This window comes from Schistocerca nitens, chromosome 2 (genome assembly GCF_023898315.1).
Source record: "Schistocerca nitens isolate TAMUIC-IGC-003100 chromosome 2, iqSchNite1.1, whole genome shotgun sequence".
Taxonomy (NCBI): domain Eukaryota; kingdom Metazoa; phylum Arthropoda; class Insecta; order Orthoptera; family Acrididae; genus Schistocerca; species Schistocerca nitens.
In genome coordinates this window covers 805,624,144-805,643,656 of record NC_064615.1, presented here as the reverse complement: position 1 = coordinate 805,643,656, position 19,513 = coordinate 805,624,144, and the positions used below count along the sequence as shown (strand labels likewise).

At 44.5% G+C, this 19,513-nt stretch overlaps 1 protein-coding gene across 1 annotated transcript in view; it reads right to left on the bottom strand.

Annotated features, from left to right (window-relative positions):
* Positions 1-19,513, bottom strand: part of LOC126237064 (Y+L amino acid transporter 2) — a 336,835-nt gene that overhangs the window by 106,045 nt on the left and 211,277 nt on the right. The window contains exon 2 of the mRNA XM_049946850.1: positions 8,457-8,675. Within this exon, the coding sequence (XP_049802807.1) occupies positions 8,457-8,675 (219 nt within the window). The remainder of the gene's footprint in view (positions 1-8,456; positions 8,676-19,513) is intronic.

Below are 19,513 nucleotides of genomic sequence, written 5' to 3'. Positions count from 1 at the left end.
CGCGGGTCCTGGTGCGTCCGCTGTGCCGTGCGTGTGATCATTGCTTGTACAGCCCTCTCGCAGTGTCCGGAGCAAGTATGGTGGGTCTGACACACCGGTGTCAATGTGTTCTTTTTTTCATTTCCAGGAGTGTACATGTATGGTTTGCTAATAAGTCTTTCATATCTCCAATCTACTCCAGTTAGCTATTTTAGTTCCACGAGTCTGATCTACTACTATTACCTGTCTAACGTTGAAAAGTGGAAATCAGAACGCATGTTATACTCTACTACATACGGGTCAGGACATCGCCTGCGGGCAGAAACCTGGGCTGCTCTGCCCGCATACATACACGGACTGCCAACTGTCGACGTTTAATTTGCTCCCGGCGACGCATTCCACCACCGTAAACGCGACTACATGCGACAGTGAACCCGGCTATAGAACAAGGTGCCAACACTAACGGGCCAGGACAGAGTCCTAACACAATTACCGAACTAACCTAGAGACCTTACCTCGGAAGGACAACCGAAACAAAACTGATTTCTTTGCTTACAGTAGCGATATAACGGTTAAGAGTGAACAGAGAGCTTAATTGAGCTTTATGAAAAAAATACTTCACGTTTCCTGATGAAAAAAAATATTTTCATTGTCTTGTATTTTCTCACCATCCTTCATTAATAACAGAAACGAAATAGACATAAGTTGCTTCTTTCCGAGCATCTTATTTTGCGAAATACTGTGAGTTACCTTACTTCAAATAAACTATAGTCTAATAAACGAGAACAAAACAATTGTTTGCGGATTATCCTATCACAATTACTATTTCTATAACGAGAAAATTTTAATATCTCTCGAATTATGTACTTGCCATTTGTCTTTCCGACATCTCCGCAATGTTTCGATACAAGAGAAGAATTTTTTATATGAAACTAAGCTGCTGCAAATAATTCACATATTGAATGTTGTAGGATAAGCAATTATATTACATTGTTGTCCGTCAGCTCCAGTCTGAAATGTTGTCAGAAGATGATCAATGAACTGGTACAGGAGTCGTCTGGTATTTTGGCTGGAGACTAACAAATATCAAGTTCAGCAGAGTATACGATATTGCAGTGCCTGCGTTGTTAAGAACATTGCATGTACGAAGGCAATATCACATTTTTTCGCCAATACTGGCCTGCGACTTTCAATTAAAATGCCCTCCCCTGTACGGCAATTACATAATCTGCGTACCAATACAAGTTGTGACGTAGGAACGACAACATGCGGAAGTTTGGGTATGGCCGTGTGTCGTGAATGGCTAGCCAAAACGATTAAGGCGACCGCTCCCGTAAAGCGGGAAATCCGGGTTCGAGCACCGTTCCGGCTCAAATTTTCATAGTGATTTCATTACACGGCGGATGTTTCAAAAAATGGCTCTGAGCACTATGGAATTTAACTTCTGAGGTCATCAGTCCCCTAGAACTTAGAACTACTTAAACCTAACTAACCTAAGGACATCACACACATCCATGCCCGAGGCAGGATTCGAACCTGTGACCGTAGCGGTCGCGCGGTTCCAGACTGTAGCGCCTAGAACCGCTCGGCCAAAACCGGCCGGCGCGGCCGATGTTTGTTCGTACCCGCAACCGCGAAAACATTTCATGTATTTCAGCGGCCTCAGTGGGAAGGGTTTTCTTCCTCCGCGCAGAATGGAAACCTTCCCTTCGCGAAGTGCAAGAACTGTGTGGCGACGGAAATAATGGCGTTTGTAAGGTGCGAGGGGGGGGGGGGTTAGTGTGTTGACTGCGTATCTTATTGTACCAAATAATTTTTTTTGTTTGTTTAGATATGAGGGACTGGGACTAATTTGGTGTAATTATGCGCATTTAAATGTTATTTTGTCCTAACCAGTACAGAAGTTGAAGAAGAACGAAGTTATGAAATGTAAAATTATATACGAGGTGTGGCTAGAAAAAAACCTGACTAGTACTGGTGAAACAATAAAACGAATGCAACAAGGCTGAAAGTCGCGTGGCCTGTCACGTGACTCTCGCTCCGCCTACTGCTCGAGTTTCATCTGCCTCCTGCACTCAGTCTGCCCGTGGCGTCTGTTTTAAGTAGTTGACGTTTTGTCTGTGCGTCGGAAAATGTTGAGTGTACAGAAAGAACAGCGTGTTAACATCAAATTTTGTTTCAAACTAGGAAAATCTGCAAGTGAAACGTTTGTAATGTTACAACAAGTGTACGGCGATGATTGTTTATCGCGAACACAAGTGTTTGAGTGGTTTAAACGATTTAAAGATGGCCGCGAAGACACCAGTGATGACACTCGCACTGGCAGACCATTGTCAGCAAAAACTGATGCAAACATTGAAAAAATCGGTAAACTTGTTCAACAAGATCGCCGTTTAACAATCAGAGCAGTGTCTGAGTTAACAGGAGTTGACAAGGAAAGTGTTAGGCAGATTCTTCATGAAAGTTTCAACATGAACAAAGTGTGTTCAAAAATGGTTCCAAAGTGTCTCACAATTGAACAGAAGGAACGCCGAAGAATGATTTGTTCTGACATCCTGGAAAACATTGAAAGTGATCCCACCTTCTTACAAAATGTTATTACTTGCGATGAATCGTGGTTTTTTACTTACGATCCCGAAACTAAACGCCAATCGATGCATTGGAAAACTCCTGGTCTCCACGACAAAAAAAAGCACGAATGTCAAAATCGAAATTCAAGGCAATGATGATTGTTTTTTTGACATCAAAGGGATTGTGCACATTGATTGGGTACCAGAGGGACAAACAGTGAATCATCATTACTACATTAGCGTCCTGGCTACCCTACGTGAACGAGTACGGAGAAAACGGAACGATTTGTGGAGAAAAAAGTCATGGATCCTTCACCAAGACAATGCCCCAGCTCACAGTGCGTTGTCAGTGAAGACGTTTTTGGCAAAACACAACATTCCCATCTTAGATCATCCACCCTACTCACCTGATTTGGCCCCCTGTGACTTCTTTCTTTTCCCTAAAGTCTAGTCAGCTTTGAAAGGAACTAGATTTGAGACTGTTGAAGCAGTAAAAGAAAAAGCGACGGAAGTAATGTATGGACTTACCGAAAATGATCTGCAGCATTGCTATGAAGAGTGGAAAATTCGTATGGAGCGGTGTAGAGACCGAGGAGGAGAGTACATTGAAGGAGATAACATGAAATTGTAAATAAATGTTTTTTCCAGCATCAGTCCGGTTTTTTTCTAGCCGCACCTCGTATCTCAGGATACAACGACCATTCGCTCTTCTACAGTTTCACTTGGTCCCTCAGTCACACAAAGTGACCTTGTTTAGTAAAATACTCGCTTGAAAACTTAATATTTTGAACTGAAAGGTACTATACGGGCAGACTCACAGAACTATAATCACAGGACCTGTGATCAAATGAGATTTAACTCCGCAATATACCCCGTATTTAATTAGTAGTAGCCGGAGGTAACGGAAAAAATTTTATACAACAATGAAGAATATCGCTTGTGAGCCAATTATTTTCTTATTCAGAATTATTAATATGAAACATCAAAAATAGCTTCAACCTAAACGTTACACTGACTTTCCAGCCGTTCATCCAAACATGAGAAGATCTTTGTCTTGACCAAAAGAATGCAAACATAAAATAGGACTCAAGCCGTGGATGCCAGTATGCTGATATCTGGAACAGTAATCGTCCATGTGTGACCGACAACCTCGGAGCCTAGCGCAACAATGAAAATAATCGAAGAAACCACCCCTCTGCCTTTTTGCTTAACTGGACAAGAATTATTCAAACGAACGTGCACCACTATGACGGAAAAATTTCTCACTTCCCCTCCCCTCTTTTCTTATGAAGAACAGGTAGAGAGAAACAGTGTAACTCTGCTTCTGAGGATAACAATACTAGACGACAAAATGCAGTAAAACTTCCTTTCAAATACGCATCTTAATTAAAATCTAGTGTGCAGTCAAACCAAGAACGGTTTGCAAGATTCTTTCGAGATTAAATTTTCTTTACTTTTCATCTACGGTCACAAATTTTTGTGTCATGAGGTTTCGGTCTATAACGACCATCTTCAGATCTGTTTAATGAAAACACGTCCTAGACCGAAACAGGTAATCTGATGACAAATTTGTGACCATAGATGTGAAATGAAGGAAAGCCTTAATTTCTGTGTTTCCAACGACCCATTAATTTGTCCTGCTATGCTTTGTCTTATTCTGGATCTGGTCATTCCCTTGCGACCACCTAACAATTTACGAGGGTCATTCAGTAGTGAAAGAGACAAACTGGTCTGGAGAAAAAAGCGTATATTTTTACACAACAATGCTTTTCAACTTTTCAACATCATCCCCTTGAACATTCATGCACTTGTTCCAACGGGCTCCAAGCTTTTTTAGTCTGGCTGCAAAGAACTCTTTATCTTGATGTTTGAACCAATTTCCCACAAACTTTTTCACGTCCTCATTTTCCTGGAATCTCTTTCCAATTAACGCCTCCTTCAGTGCACCAAACAAATGGAAATCACTAGGTAATAAATCAGGAATGTAAGAAGGATGAGGCAGTAATTCCCAGCCCATTTTCTCGATGGTTTCACGGGTTAGTTGACCAATATGAGGACGTGCGTTGTCTTGCTGGAGAATCACACCTTTCCTCTGACATCCATGACGTCTCTCTCTCATGGCTTGCTTCGCCTTGTTTAAAAGCAAATCCGAGTAGTATTAGCTGTTAATTGTACGTTGCTCTTCGAGATAATCACAAAAACCTGGACCTTCAGCATCCCAAAATACCATCAACATGACTTTTCCTGCTGATGCTTTGGTTTTTGAATTCTTTCTTGACAGATGAGTTGGTGTGCTTCCACTCCATGCTTTATCTTTTTGATTCTGGCTCATAATGGTGAACCCAAGTTTCATCACAAGTTAAAATTTTGTTGAGGAAGTGCTCATCTTCTATTTCATAACGTTGCTTTACCTCTGTACACACTCACAACCTTAAATCCTTGTGTAGCAGCGTCAACTCCTTTGGGACCCATCTTGCACATGTTTTGCGGTCTTGTTATAGAGAATGTTATGAACTGTACCAGCATTAACTTGAACCTTATCAACTATCACTTTCACAGTAACACGGCGATCGGCACGAATAATGTCATCAATTCGACTTCCAAGTGAGGGAGTTGAAACTGCAACTGGTCGGCCAGAACGGTGTTCGTCAGTCACTGAGTCGCGACTATTTTTGAATTGCTCTACCTACTTGTAAAAATTTGCACAATTCATAGAACCTTCACCATAAACTTTAGACATTCTACGGTATATACTCACTAGTTTCTCGCCTTCAGCAAGTAAAAAACGAATGGCAGAACGTTGCTGAACTAATGTGGACGTTTCAAGCGGACTCGCCATCTTGAAATGTATTTTTTAGGTTATAAACAAAACAATGTTGATACATCAGCTGATCGGCGCTCATCCCAGTGATGCCAACCTAAAGCCATAAAAGTACCAAATTCGCCCGAATAATAGTTTTTCCCCAGACCAATTCGTTTTTTTAATTATTGAATGACCCTCGTATTTACGATTGTCGATTTAAGTTTCATACCTCACTACTGTACACTGTAAGTGGCAAGAATGTGATAGTTACAGACTTAACAATTAGACGCACATTGGGTATCTACTTGTGAAGTCTTAAATCACGTTTTTCAAATGAATTTGAGACAATTTTTATTCTGCTGATTGCTTCTTTCAGGATCCGCCAGTTCGTCGTTTGCAGTTGGCCGAAGTGCACGAATTCTTAAATTCGCTCAACTACAACAGTGCTAAATAGTGCACGAATTCTTAAATTCGCTCAACTACATCAGTGCTAATTTTCATCTCTTTTCTTCCAGCATACTGCGTATATATTACTTTGCTCGTACTATAATTTATAACCTTGTTGTAATATTTGTTATGTTGTGTGCTTCCATTATCTGATAAAGTTGTTCAGCTTCCGAAGTGAACTAAACAGCACCATTCACAGATCGGATCCATTTCATTTAATATCTGGCAATATGTACTCCTTCCCTTTACGGACCGATAGAATATCCGAAAACGATAGTCTCGTTCCTACGTAGTCATCAACATGCTAATCATGTCACAGTTTCCTTGGTAAGTTCGTCACATTACAAACGATGCATGTTATTACTCCCGATATCAATACTTACGGTTCACTTCGGTACAAATTGTTCATCAGGTTGCTTTTATGTTTTCTAGTTACTCTTGTACCTAAATGTATTCTTTTTCTCCTCCTCCTCCTCCTCCTCCTCCTTCTCGTGTTGATCTGTTAGAAAGAGTTAACGGTCACTATAGAAAGTATCTCTCGGACATCGTAGTCTAGGAAACGCCACTCGATAGAGCCTGAGGCACACTTTATAAATTTTTGGCTCGTGAGATTCTCCATACTTCTGGGTAATAGCTATGAATGCCTCGGCGCATGGCCCAGATATTCAAGTTCCTTATTTCTGACTCACTTCTAGTTCTGCTCAATAATTCGTCATTTGGAAATGCACATGAGCAGCATTTTTTTTTTTTTTCGTTGCTGCCTCGAACTGTGTACCGTAGAGGAGAAATGTCAAGAAATGGTACAGTGAACGATTTTATTTTCAGTCGATATATGCATTCTAAAAGTCTTGTAAGGCACTGGGCCCAGCGAACTTTATACTGGACATTCTCCTCCACGAGTGTTAGGCCCTGAATAAAGAAAGACAGCCAAATCTGTGGCGGCCTCATTTTGGATCCACGTGGCTGTAGCAGCACTGTGGACAGAACTTTCAAATTCTCATTTATGAAGAAGTGAACGGGACTACGTGTGCATGTGATATGATACTGCGTACAGTAAATAACGAATTACAGTTTTCAGTTTACTGGTTTATACTGAAAATATAAAGCGATGATTTTCGCATGTCCGTCACTCAAATCACGTTGTCGCCTTTCCCATGCCTATACTTTTAGTGGCACGTTTTGCAGTTTCTTGTGTCTGTGCTTGGCGCTTATACTTCCTCAAAATAATGTACAATCTTTTGTTAGAAGTACCTGTACAATTTTCTTGTGACCAAGTGACAAGACGTAGTACTGTGGGGGAGTTTCTTGGCTGCTTTACGTGCATCTCCCTCCAGTACTTGAAGCGACAACTTCGATTGCAGAACTTTTTTTTCACTGAAACGGTAAATTTTTCCCGCCATTTGAAGAATTAAGGCGCTGCTCCCGTTACGCATTCTAAGCTGTCGTGGGACTCTTAATTTTTGAGTTGGGTTAATCGACGAACTCGCCCACATTCACGCTGTTCACTTGCTGGAATTGTTACACGGCACACATCACGTAACACGTATTTGCACATAACTTGTTTTACAGTTCTCCCGGCTAGATAAGACAGAGCTCGTTCTTCTTCTTCGTGTGAAATCTTATGTACGTCGCTTATGTCTAAATTAGGACTTACAGGCATAACTGCATCACTGTTGCTGTGTGACTGTGTTCTATGTAGCCGACGAGGAGCGAAGAATTCAAAATTTTCTTTATGCAAATTGTTACAATTAAGCCGGGCGTTGTGGCCGAGCGGTTCTAGGCGCGACAGTCTGGAACCGCGCGACCGCTACGGTCGCAGATTAGAATCCTGCCTCGGGCATGGATGTGTGTGATGTCCTTAGGTTAGTTAGGTTCAAGTAGTTCTTAGTTCTAGGGGACTGATGACCTCAGAAGTTAAGTCCCAACTAACCTAAGGACATCACACACATCCATGCCCGAGGCAGGATTCGAACCTGCGACCGTAGCGGTCTCGCGGTTCCAGACTGTAGCGCCTAGAACCGCTCGGCCACCCCGGCCGGCTCAACAGGGATGTTTGAAAGAGTGCGGCCGAACTTCATGCGCCGTTGCCATGCATGAATACAGACTGGCGGTCATCACTTTAAACAATTACTATGAGCTATGCTGTTGTTATAGGTGTACTCTGTGTGTTCATAACACAATAAATATCCTTTCCACCTATCACAATATAATCGGTTGTGGAGTCACTATTGCCTGCTTCAATTTTGACACAAAAGGTTTGAGACACCCTGAATGTATAGACGCTGCAAGTATTCTTGAAGACCGTAGAAAGCAAAAGAGACCGCGAGACCGCAGAAAGAGACTTTAATGTGCTGCTGCATGTGATCGAGAGAATATATATATATATATATATATATATATATATATATATATATATATATATATATATAGAGAGAGAGAGAGAGAGAGAGAGAGAGAGAGAGAGAGAGAGGGAGAGAGAGAGAGAGAAGAACGAGAGAGAGAGAGAGAGAAGAACGAGAGAGAGAAGAACGAGAGAGAGAGAGAAGAACGAGAGAGAGAGAGAAGAACGAGAGAGAGAGAGAAGAACGAGAGAGAGAGAGAAGAACGAGAGAGAGAGGGGGGGGGGTGAGGTAGACTATTGCTAGGGTTATACATACTGGTGACGAGGGCGGCGACGAGTCGGACGGCGGCGTAGGGCGGCTCGCAGGTGGGCCACGCGGGCTGCAGGATGTACTGGGCGAACGTGAGCGCCGTGATGGCGTTGCCCGTGGGCACGATAACGAACAGCGCCACCCACAGGTACAGGAAGGCGGGCAGCGCGCCGAACGCCTCGCTGATGTACGCGTAGTCGCCCCCCGACTTGGGGATCATCGTCCCTGCAACACACAGTGGCAAGTTGTAGCCTCTCTCCTCCAGTCCTACCTAGCTTACACAAAAATCTGGACACTCAGTACATTATTTAAACTTTCCAGCATTGACTGAATTGTGGCATGGACTTCGGCAGAAATTTAGCCAGGGGTCGCATGGCGAACTGGGGGATAGAGGTGAAAGACACTAAAACTGCTTTCTTTACATTAATCAGTTGGGCAGTTTCCACACGTGTCACTCGAACTAAATTTTATAAGTGATAAGAAAAGCTTATTATATCCAGGAAAAATTGTGGTTATTCGCAGTATATGAGAAATCTGTAGTAAACATATACATCAAATCGATGTGTGGTGAAAACTGAACTGAAGATAACTGAAAAATTGCTGTATGTATCTGTGGTGTCACCGCAAGGCACCACACTGGCTAGGTTGTGGGCTTCAAATCGGCCGCGGTCCGTCAGTACACATCGGACCAGCGAGTCGCCACTGTCGACGCTAGCAGACCGAGCGCCGCAACTCGGCTGGTCTTACGAGACAAGCTAGCGCACTGGCCAGTTCTACAGCCGACTTTAATAGGAACTGTTCACTTGTTATAGCTGCAGCGATCTCATGTGCAGAGACGCTAGTTAGCATAGACTTCAGCTAAGTCAGTAGCTACGACCTAGCCAGGCGCCACATACAGTTTATGCATTGACAATTTATCTATATATGTGAAGCAATCAGAACTGAAAAGACGTATTCGCAGTTCAGTTTACAACTGCACTTGTAAATATTATTGTACAAAGTCAAGATCGATGTTCACCGCTGATGCTGAATTAATGCTAAGTATTTAATTGTATTCCTGCCTACTAAATTTCTAATGGTTCAAATGGCTCTGAGCACTATGGGACTTAACATCTGAGGTCAGCCGGCCGAAGTGGCCGTGCGGTTAAAGGCGCTGCAGTCTGGAACCGCAAGACCCCTACGGTCGCAGGTTCGACTCCTGCCTCGGGCATGGATGTGTTGATGTCCTTAGGTTAGTTAGGTTTAAGTAGTTCTAAGTTCTAGGGGACTAATAACCTCAGCAGTTGAGTCCCATAGTGCTCAGAGCCATTTGAGCCATCTGAGGTCATCAGTCCCCTAGAACTTAGAACTACTTAAACCTAACTAACCCAAGGACATCACACACATCCATGCCCGAGGCAGGATTCGAACCTGCGACCGTAGCGGTCGCGCGGTTCCAGACTGAAGCGCCTAGAACCGCTCGGCCACACCGGCCGGTTGACTTTCTAATCACCTAAGAGATGTTCCAGATACATCCCGTCAAGTATAATTCATTGATCCTCACTCAGCCTACGTGATCAACGCGTGCCATTAATGGCCGCCCCTTGTGATCAGACAGTCAAATTGCGTGACTCAGCCGGGTCACCCTTTTTCCATGAGGCCCATAGTTCCGCCTCATACATAACAATCAAGTTCGGTCCTAATCTCAAGTATACTCCGTATATTCTGATAAGCAATAATGCATCGTTTTGTGACAAGCCACATTACAATAACAATAACAAAATGTGAAAACGCCGGGATAAAATCATTACAAGTATTTCGCATTAATATGTAGTCCCCGTCCATGTCCTCCGTGCTCGCTACTTTGAGATTCCCGCAGGGGATCGGACGTAACAGTGCACCGCACTGAAGGTGTGGATTCATTGCTCATCGAGGGGAATGAATTATATGAACGCGCGCTGTCTGTTCTTTCGAACATGCCCGCACGAGTGATCCACAGCTGTGATGGTACATACCATGTAAATTAAAGGTGGAGGATGGAAAGGAAAGAGCTATTGATTCAGCTGCATTGGGACGTTATGCGGAATCAGCTGCGACGAGTGAAAATGCGTGCCGGACCAGGATTCGAACCCGAGATTTCCTGCTTACTAGACAGTTACGATAACCACTTCGCCATCGGGACACAGTGTGTATCGCAGACGCAACAGCCATCACACATACATATAACTGATTAGCCTCGATGGCACTGAATCCACCACCTACACTGCGGATGCACAAGTACATTCGACTTCCTGCGGAGGATATGGACGGAGACTGCGGATAGCTGGTGTTAGGTGGGAATGTGAGTCGGCCGAGAGGCGTGCCGAAATAAAAAACCGTTCAAATGGCACTGAGCTGTACGGGACTTAACTTCTGAGGTCATCAGTCCCCTACAACTTAGAACTACTTAAACCTAACTAACCTAAGGACGCCACACACATCCATGCCCCAGGCAGGATTCGAACCTGCGACCATTGCGGTCGCGCGTTTCCAGACTGACGCGCCTAGAACCGCTCGGTCACCCCGGCCGGCCGTGCCGAGATACTCCGCTCAATTGCGATAAATGCTGTGTCCGGGTGACGCAGTGGTTAACGCAAATGCCTACTAAGCAGGAGATTCCGGGTTAGAATGCCTATCTGGCACACTTTTTCACTCGTCGCTGATTCCGCATGAAGTCCTGGAACAGCTGACATCAATAGACCCTTTCCTTTCCTTTCTCTCCCTCCGCCTTCGATTTACATACAGGTACTGCGATTGTGAGCAGTGGTCTGCAAACCACGACCACAAGACCGTGTAAATGAGGGGTCGTGTTGGTGCTGTTCCTCATGGAACCAGCTGGAAAGTTTCCTGTGTTAAAACTAGCTTCTAAGCTCTACACTTCTTCGCCACTATTTAGTTTTCGTGCTTCTTTGTTCTCCTGAAGTTGGCTATAAAATTTGGAAACTAATATATGCCAAAATAGAAATGGTTCTACTACCGAGATTGAGGGGTTGGGGGAGCTGGATGGCAGCCTATCACTCCCCTTGGATCCTCCGCGACTGGTTCAGAGTTCAAGCAGTCGGCAGACTTGCCAGCGGTCATGCGCCGACGCGAACAATGGCCAGGCCTCCCCAGAGGGCGTGCCAGTTGCTCGCGGCGAGGGACAGCCGCCAGCAACAAGTGGTCGCAGCTGCTTTCCAGGTCAAGTGCGCCGGAGGCTGGCTGGCTGGCTCTGAACGCTTCCTATTGTTCCAGACCTGCCTCAAGCAGCCACTCATCATGCACAGCGCCCTTGCCCAACAATCCCCTAGCCAGCACGGAGCTTTTTAACACAAAACGCAGAAAGATGTCGCATCGCCTCGGGGAAACAGAATGCTTCCATCACTATACCTCGATCGAAATAAAACATCAATTAACAGCCGAGTATGGGGGGGGGGGGGGTGCGATTTTGTCCGTTCACGTGTGTCTCCGCACACAATATGGTTGCGGCTGCAACTGCTATGGGGTTTCAACAGAAACATTCACAAGCTAGCTTCTGTATTTTACTATAGCAGTTCTGAGTATGGCGGAACATTCATCGATCTGTGCTTTTTGGCACTGACACGTTAAGCTAATATTAGTTCTATCCTTACGTTTGGCACACCAGTATAAAACCGATCACGATATTATTGCACTTGGCTACCACGGCCTTTATCTGAAAGATCCGGTGGTGTTGCAGTAAACATGTACATTGGTGTCTCAGGAAAACACATCGCGTTGTGAATGATTTCACGACAGTTGTGCATATTCTGTCAAGTGGTTCAGCGTGTCCTCGTGAAGTATCACGATAAAAACTCCCGATAAGCCGACTAAAGCCCCCTCACTCCCAGGTGCAATAATATTGTGTTCGACTAATAGTTCAGGAGCTCTGTAACGTAAAATAAACACGCCGCACAAGGGAACAATGCAACAAGCGAAAACGGATCAAGATTGTTGCATTACCGGCAGCAAACATCGGCTGCAACTATCTGGCAACTGGCACCTGGGATGTTACAACAGTGAATAGAATAGAAGGTCTGGCCAAACTTTTTCTCTGATTTGTTACTGCTATGGTAGCTGTCTTTTACACAACTAGCTGCCAGTCACTCGGTTATTGTGATCCAGATATAACTAGTCACGAGGTAAACCATGTACAATAAACGGTCAAGTAAGGCTTCGGTAGTTGAAAATTTGCTAGAACGCAGTGGCGCTCGAATTAGATGGATTTTTTAAATCGTTTTATCGATAGAATTTAACGCTCGAGCATGTTCAAGAGGAGGATGGCAACGGATTCGGCGTAGAGATCAATGCCTAGCAATGTCGGTAAATGTACGGATAAGTGCGCAGGCGCTGTGACTGTTCTAAGAGCAGCAGCCGGGAAATGGTCTTCGGTGGGATATTTAAGCACTCCCGAATGTCTGGAATGCGGGGAGAGAGTATTGTTGCACAAGGCGGAAAGTGGGAATGAGGGAATTAATCGGTTGCATAATGAAACGAAAGCCTTTGAAGAGATACATGCATGTACTCAGGCGCAGCTGTCCGACGAGTGTTCTTTGAAACGAGATCGTACTGCGCCCTTTTTCCTATTCTTTGAATGCTTCGTTGCTTCAACGACTACGCTACACTGTTGCTCCAAGTGAGGAAAGTCCTTCAGCACAATCTGTAGAAAACCCTACAGATATCCCATCTGGCCTAGTAAAGTCTGCTCTGTTAACTGATTCTACGTAGAAACATCTTTGGTACGAAGATCCGATTGCACCGATCTTGTTATTGGAAAAGTTATATATGCTCAGTATGATCTATGCAAGTTGTGTGACTAATTATCTACATTTATTTTCTTACCACAACATTCATAACAGCTTTTGGAAATTCAGTGACCGGTTTGGCCGAGCCAGGGGTCATCTTCAGACTAAGAAAAGGAGATGATAAGAATGATTATACAATCTATAAAATGATCATTTTTGTTATCTCCTTTTCTTAATCTGTAGATAGTCTGACAACTAGCACTGGCTCGTCGAACTGGTTACTGCATTTCGGAAACGTACTGTGACGGTTGCCGCAAGAAAATAAAAAAAACAATATTATTTCTCTTCTTTTTCCCCACCATCTTCTGACTGGTTCCACGCGGCCCGCCTCGAATTCCTCTTGAGTGCCAACCTCTTCATTCAGAGTAGCGGTTGCACCCTACGCTAACACACTGTGATACAAATCCTCCCAAGTACAAAAACCGAAATCTGCATACAGTCTGCCGCTGGAGCAGCCGATTCTGCAATATCGTCTTGGAAGGACCACCAGCTTCCGTCTCGCCGGCGACCGCGTTTTGGCCATAGGTACGCACCGCCATGCTGCAGTAAAGGGTAACTGTTCGTTACTTCGAACAGAATTTAGTACTGTCATTCGGATTCGGCACTCGTTTTCATTTTTTTACGATCGCGAGAATTTCGCGATACAACAGGAGAACGAAATCTACCACACCCCTTTTGTTGCGTAGGCCTAGTTCTCAAGGTTCAACATTCTGCCTCCGATGTGTCCTCAGCTAAGCTTCTGTAGTTCTAATTGAACTTATTCTAAATGTCGTTTTGTGAATGTGTTTATACCATTGGAGACTTTCCTCGGTTAAGAGTACATTGTTCTGTTCTGACTTCAGAAAAAATCTCTGTTATTATATTTTCTAAGTCTTATTTATTACTGTTGCGATTTCTACCACCTTCACCGGTAACCACAGAAATCGGTGGCTCCCTGCAAGGAGTCATGTAGTCCAGCTCTTCCATCGGTCTGATACTGAATGGAATATTAACCTGAGATCCCGACGACTTATAAATATTTCAAGATACAACGGAATTAAAGGCATTAGTTGCCAGTGCGCATTGAATTATATCAATGGGGAAAGTTTAAAGGGATTATTCCAACGCGCCTCCCGTCAGACCCAAATTCTCAGCTTATCCACACACTACAGATGTAGTGAAAGGGACCATTGGCCGTCCTCGCTTTGGAGTCTGTTCTTTGGGACGTGCCCGAAAGAACAGACACCAGATATTTGCAATCAATACTTATCTCGCCTGCTAGCAGGGGGCAAACTCGTCATTTACGCCGCTAGATTGGTTCAAATGGCTCTGAGCACTATGGGACTTAACAGCTATGGTCATCAGTCCCCTAGAACTTAGAACTACTTAAACCTAACTAACCTAAGGACATCACACAACACCCAGCCATCACGAGGCAGAGAAATTACGCCGCTAGAGTTACTGGCAATGTGTCCTCAATTATTTGCCGGATTTATCCAAATCTCTGTCTTCCTCTACAGCTGCTGCCCTCTACAGTTTCCTCTAGTACCATAACAGATGTCTCATCATCCTGTCGTTCTGCTTGTCGTCGTTTTGCCGACGTCCCTGTCCTCGACGATCCTGCAGAGAACCTCTTCGTTCCTTATCAGTTCACTTAATTTTCTACAATCTTCCGCAGCACCACGTCTCAAACGCTTCTACCCTCTTCTTTTCGAGTTTCCTGACTGTCAGTTATTCACTTTCAAACAACGCTGTGCTTCAAACGTAAATTCTGAAAAACTTCTTCCTCAACTGAAGGCGTATTTTTGATACTAGTGAACTTCTATTGGACAGGAATGCCGTCTGCTTCTTATGTCCTCCTAGCTCCGTCCGTTATGTGTTCTTTTGCTTCCAAGATACCATGATTACTTCACTTCGTGTAGTATGTGGTTCCCAGTTTCGACAAGTTAATCGTTAATCTCATTTCTACTACTCCACATTACTTTACCGTCTTCCTTCGGTTTACTCTCAATCCACAGTGTGTGCTCAGTAGGCTATTAATTACATTCAAAAGCTCCTGCGATTATTTCCCACTTTCGCTGAGGGTAGCAGTGTCATCAATCAATCTTATTTCCGATATCCTTTCTTTTATATCGGTAACTGTTTCTTCCATGTACAGATAGAGAAGTCGGGGCGAAAGATTACATTCGTTAGCAAGTCAGTCAGTGTATTTTTAAGATATCATTAAGAATTAAGTGGTGGCCAATTTACGTTTAGCCGAGTCAACGTTCTGCGACAACACTTCCATTATCGAGTGAACATAATAGTGGACGTCCTGCCGCGGCAACCTTGTGCTCCAATAATCGTGAACTCCAAGGCTGGGAAACGCAACCCGTTGCCTGGACACACACACCTTAACTAGTTGACTTATCCGCTTCCCGCGGCCTTCCCCAGCGGACCCTGAGACGATTATAAAACTGTCCGGTTCCGCGAGCCGCCGTGGGCGGAGATGAGTGCCGCTGCGCGTGGCTGACGTAGGTGCGAGCCTAAAGGCTGACCTTGCGTCTTCCCCGCGAGACAACTTGAAGCCAGATGGGTGTTTGCCAGCTAGGGTGCCGCCGCATGACCACACTTCCTTCCCACGTGTCATGCGCACTGTCTGATCAAATACACTGCCGCAAACAAATTGGTGCACTATTTTACAGTTTTCCAAATCACACAAGACTTACTGCTGCAACAGTGCATACGAGGTACATGCAATGACTACATTTACAGATCAACAGCACAAGCGATTCTGAAGTACCAGGTATCGACGCATGCTGAAATACCAGTAATAGTACGTGGTGTAGCCTCCACAGGCGCCAATGCAGGCGCTGACTGTGGCGTCCATTCGATAGAATACTGTGCCGGGATACCTTATGCAACGTCTGCCCGAACTGTTCACGTAGTTCTGAGAGTTGTTGGTTGACGAGTCATACGAGTCACTTCTCGTCCCGTCCCATCACATCACATACGTTTTCGACTGGAGACCAGTCCAAAGATCGTGTTGCTGCACGTCCTACAGAGCACGTTGAGTTTCACGAACAGTTTGTGTAGGTAAGCATTATCCTGTTGGAAAAACACTTCATCTGGCTGTTTCAAGAACGGCAAAAGAACAGGTCTAAAAACATTTTGCACGTACCGAGCGCTGGTTAGCATCCCCTCTAGAAACAACGAAGGTGTACGGGAGTTGTAGTTTGTCACATCCAAGTTCATAACGCCTGTCGTGGGGCCAGTGTGTGTTGGACGAATGCACTGTACGAGACGGCGCTCACCAGGTCCACGTCGTACGCGCAAACGACCATCACTAGAATGCGCGCAGAATCTGCCTTCATTGCTGAAGACCACGACGCGTCAGTCCACCTTCCAAGTCTAACACTGCAGGCCAAAGCTGTGGCGTGCAAGACGGGCTAGATGTGTGCTTGCCCATACTCCCACTGCTAATAACTCGTTCGCAATAGTTCATGTTGGCACGTCTGGGCTCAGAAGCCGTCTTATCTGTGCTGTAGTAGCTGCAAGATCTGTTACTGCTGCCATTATAACACCAGAATCCTGGCGGGCGTCGGTGCTACGTAGACATCCAGAACCTCATCGTAGCACAACTGACCCAGCGCGATCTACTTGTGTGGAATTTCTCTGAAAGGACCATCCCGAGACTCGCAAGGCCACAATTTGACGCCTTTCAAACTCGCTCAGTTGGCTGTAGAAAGCACGATCGCGTCTCCATGGCATGGTTGCCTATTTGCTTCACACGTTTGCACCACATTGTACTGTGAGCATTCCATATTAAGGGTAAACATAGATGGGGCTCTGGCAGCTATGTCACTACGCTGTCTGCTGGCGGACGACGTTCAAACCATTATCAGTAGATCTGCTGTACCCAAGGTGGGATACACTGTCATCGAATGAAAATCGACGTCGTCTTTTCACGTGCACTATTTCTTTTCCAGGAGTGTATATCAGGACACCAGGTAGTTGACGTTGTTAAGGCTTAGACCCTGCCGTGGAGGACATTTTGAACGAGGTTGCTGAATGTCTGCGGAGGAATGGCAGCCCAGTCTTATTCAAGCGCCGAAACCAGAGAAGGTAGTCAATGCTAGACGCTGTTGCCTGGAACGAAGCTGACGTTCTAGTTCATCCCGAAGGTGTTCCATTGGGTTCAGGTCGGGATTCTGGAAAGGCCGGTCCGTTCCAGAAACATTACTGTCCACAGTCCATTGCATCACAGGCGCTCCTTTATCACAAGGTACATTGTCACACTGATCAAACGATAATCGTACCCAAACTGTTCCATTAGTTTACGAATACACAAAGCTATAAATGTATTCATGTCCTTTCGCATTTGGTGTTTCTTAAGTGCAGTAAGAAAAACCACACCCTGACCACCATACCATAACACCATCTCCTCCTAGTTCCATGTCAGCACTACACATAATGACAAATAACGTTCTCTAGTCACTCTCCAAACCTAAACACTTATAACGGATAGCCACAGGACACAGCGTGACTCAGCACTCTGAATCACTCGTTTTAAGCTTCCGCTGTCCAGTGGCGTCGTTCTTCAGACCACTTCAAGCGTCGCTTAACACTGGCTACAAAACGTATGTCTTTTGAGGATCGGCTCTACCACTGTACAACATTATTTTTAATTCACTATGCACAGTCACTGTGTCAAACGTACCCGCTGGTAACATTTCCGAACTCACGGGCGATTGCTTCCGCTGGTTTCGTGCGACTTTTTATGAGCAACCTCAGCAACGCTCGGCGGTCTCTGTCAAGTCGGCCAGGTTTTCATCTAGCTGTGGTCCTTCGCGTTTCCACTTCACAGTCCCATCGCAACAGTCGACTTGGGCACCTTACGAAGGACTGGAATGTCCCTGATGGCTTTGTTACTCAGATGACAACCAATGGCTAGTCAACGTCCGCTGTCACTGAGCTCTCCTGCCCGACCCACTCTGTTGTTACTGCTCCTCTAGTGACAACACAGTAATTCCCGCCTCCTTGTATACTCGCGACATCTAGTGGCCAACTATTCTCCGAATACTTTTGATCAGATAGCGTGCAATGGCGCATTCAAGTCCCCCATGCCCAACTACGGTTATATGGGGGTATATAAAATTTGTGACTGGGTTAAGGATTTCTTTGAAGGAGGGACGTTGCATGTTATCTTAAATGGAACATAATCGACAGATATATAAGTAACTTCAGGCGTGCTGCATGGCAGTATATTGGACTCTAGTCCAAAATGTGTATGAAATCTTATGGGACTTAACTGCTAAGGTCATCAGTCCCTAAACTTACACACTACTTAACCTAAATTATCCTAAGGACAAACACACACACCCATGCCCGAGGGAGGATTCGAACCTCCGCCGGGACCAGCCGCACAGTCCATGACTGCAGCGCCTTAGACCGCTCGGCTAATCCCGCGCGGGTATTGGACTCTTGTTGTTTACGTTGTATATTAATGACTGTAAGGAAAGACGTGTAATAAACAACTCGTACATCAACCAAGAGGGAAAGGTAAAAATAAAAGACCAAGAAAAAGGTGGTTACTCAGACTTGTGAAAGAAAGATCCCTCAGAATTCCCGTTGTGAGGAGGAAGATAGGATCAAGAAGCTGCTTATCAACTAATAGTGAGCGGGGGGCAGCTTACCCATAATAAGGAATTTTCTTCCCTCTCAGCTAGACATATACCAGCCGCAAGCAGTGGTTTAACGCAATTTTTAAGCATCGAAAATTTACATAAAATATTATTCATTTTATTAACAGATTTTGACATATTAACTATTTTAACATTTGTCACTTAGAAAACTCAATAAAATTCAATTTAAGTACTAGGTTAAAACGTAGAATTCCCTGAGATTTTATGAATTTCCTTGAGATTTCCCTTATTTTTTTCCAGGTAACATGCAATTTCTTAAGAATTCCAGGTTTTCCACAAGAATCGCCACCCTGACGAATGATCTTTTCGGACAAGAGAGAGTGTAATATTGCGCTTAAAATATAGGCTGAGCGCAAATCAAAGAAATAAGAAAGAAGTGAGAAATAGCAGAAATGTGATTAACGATGAACTTTAGCTCAAAATTGAGCACTATGAAGTAAACGAAGTTAAGGAGTTCTGCTACCTAGGTATCAAAATAAGGCATGACGGACGAAGCAAGGAGGACATAAAAAGCAGACTGGCACAGGCAATGTGGGCATTCCTGGCCAAGAGATGTTTACAGCTACCAAACATAGGCCTT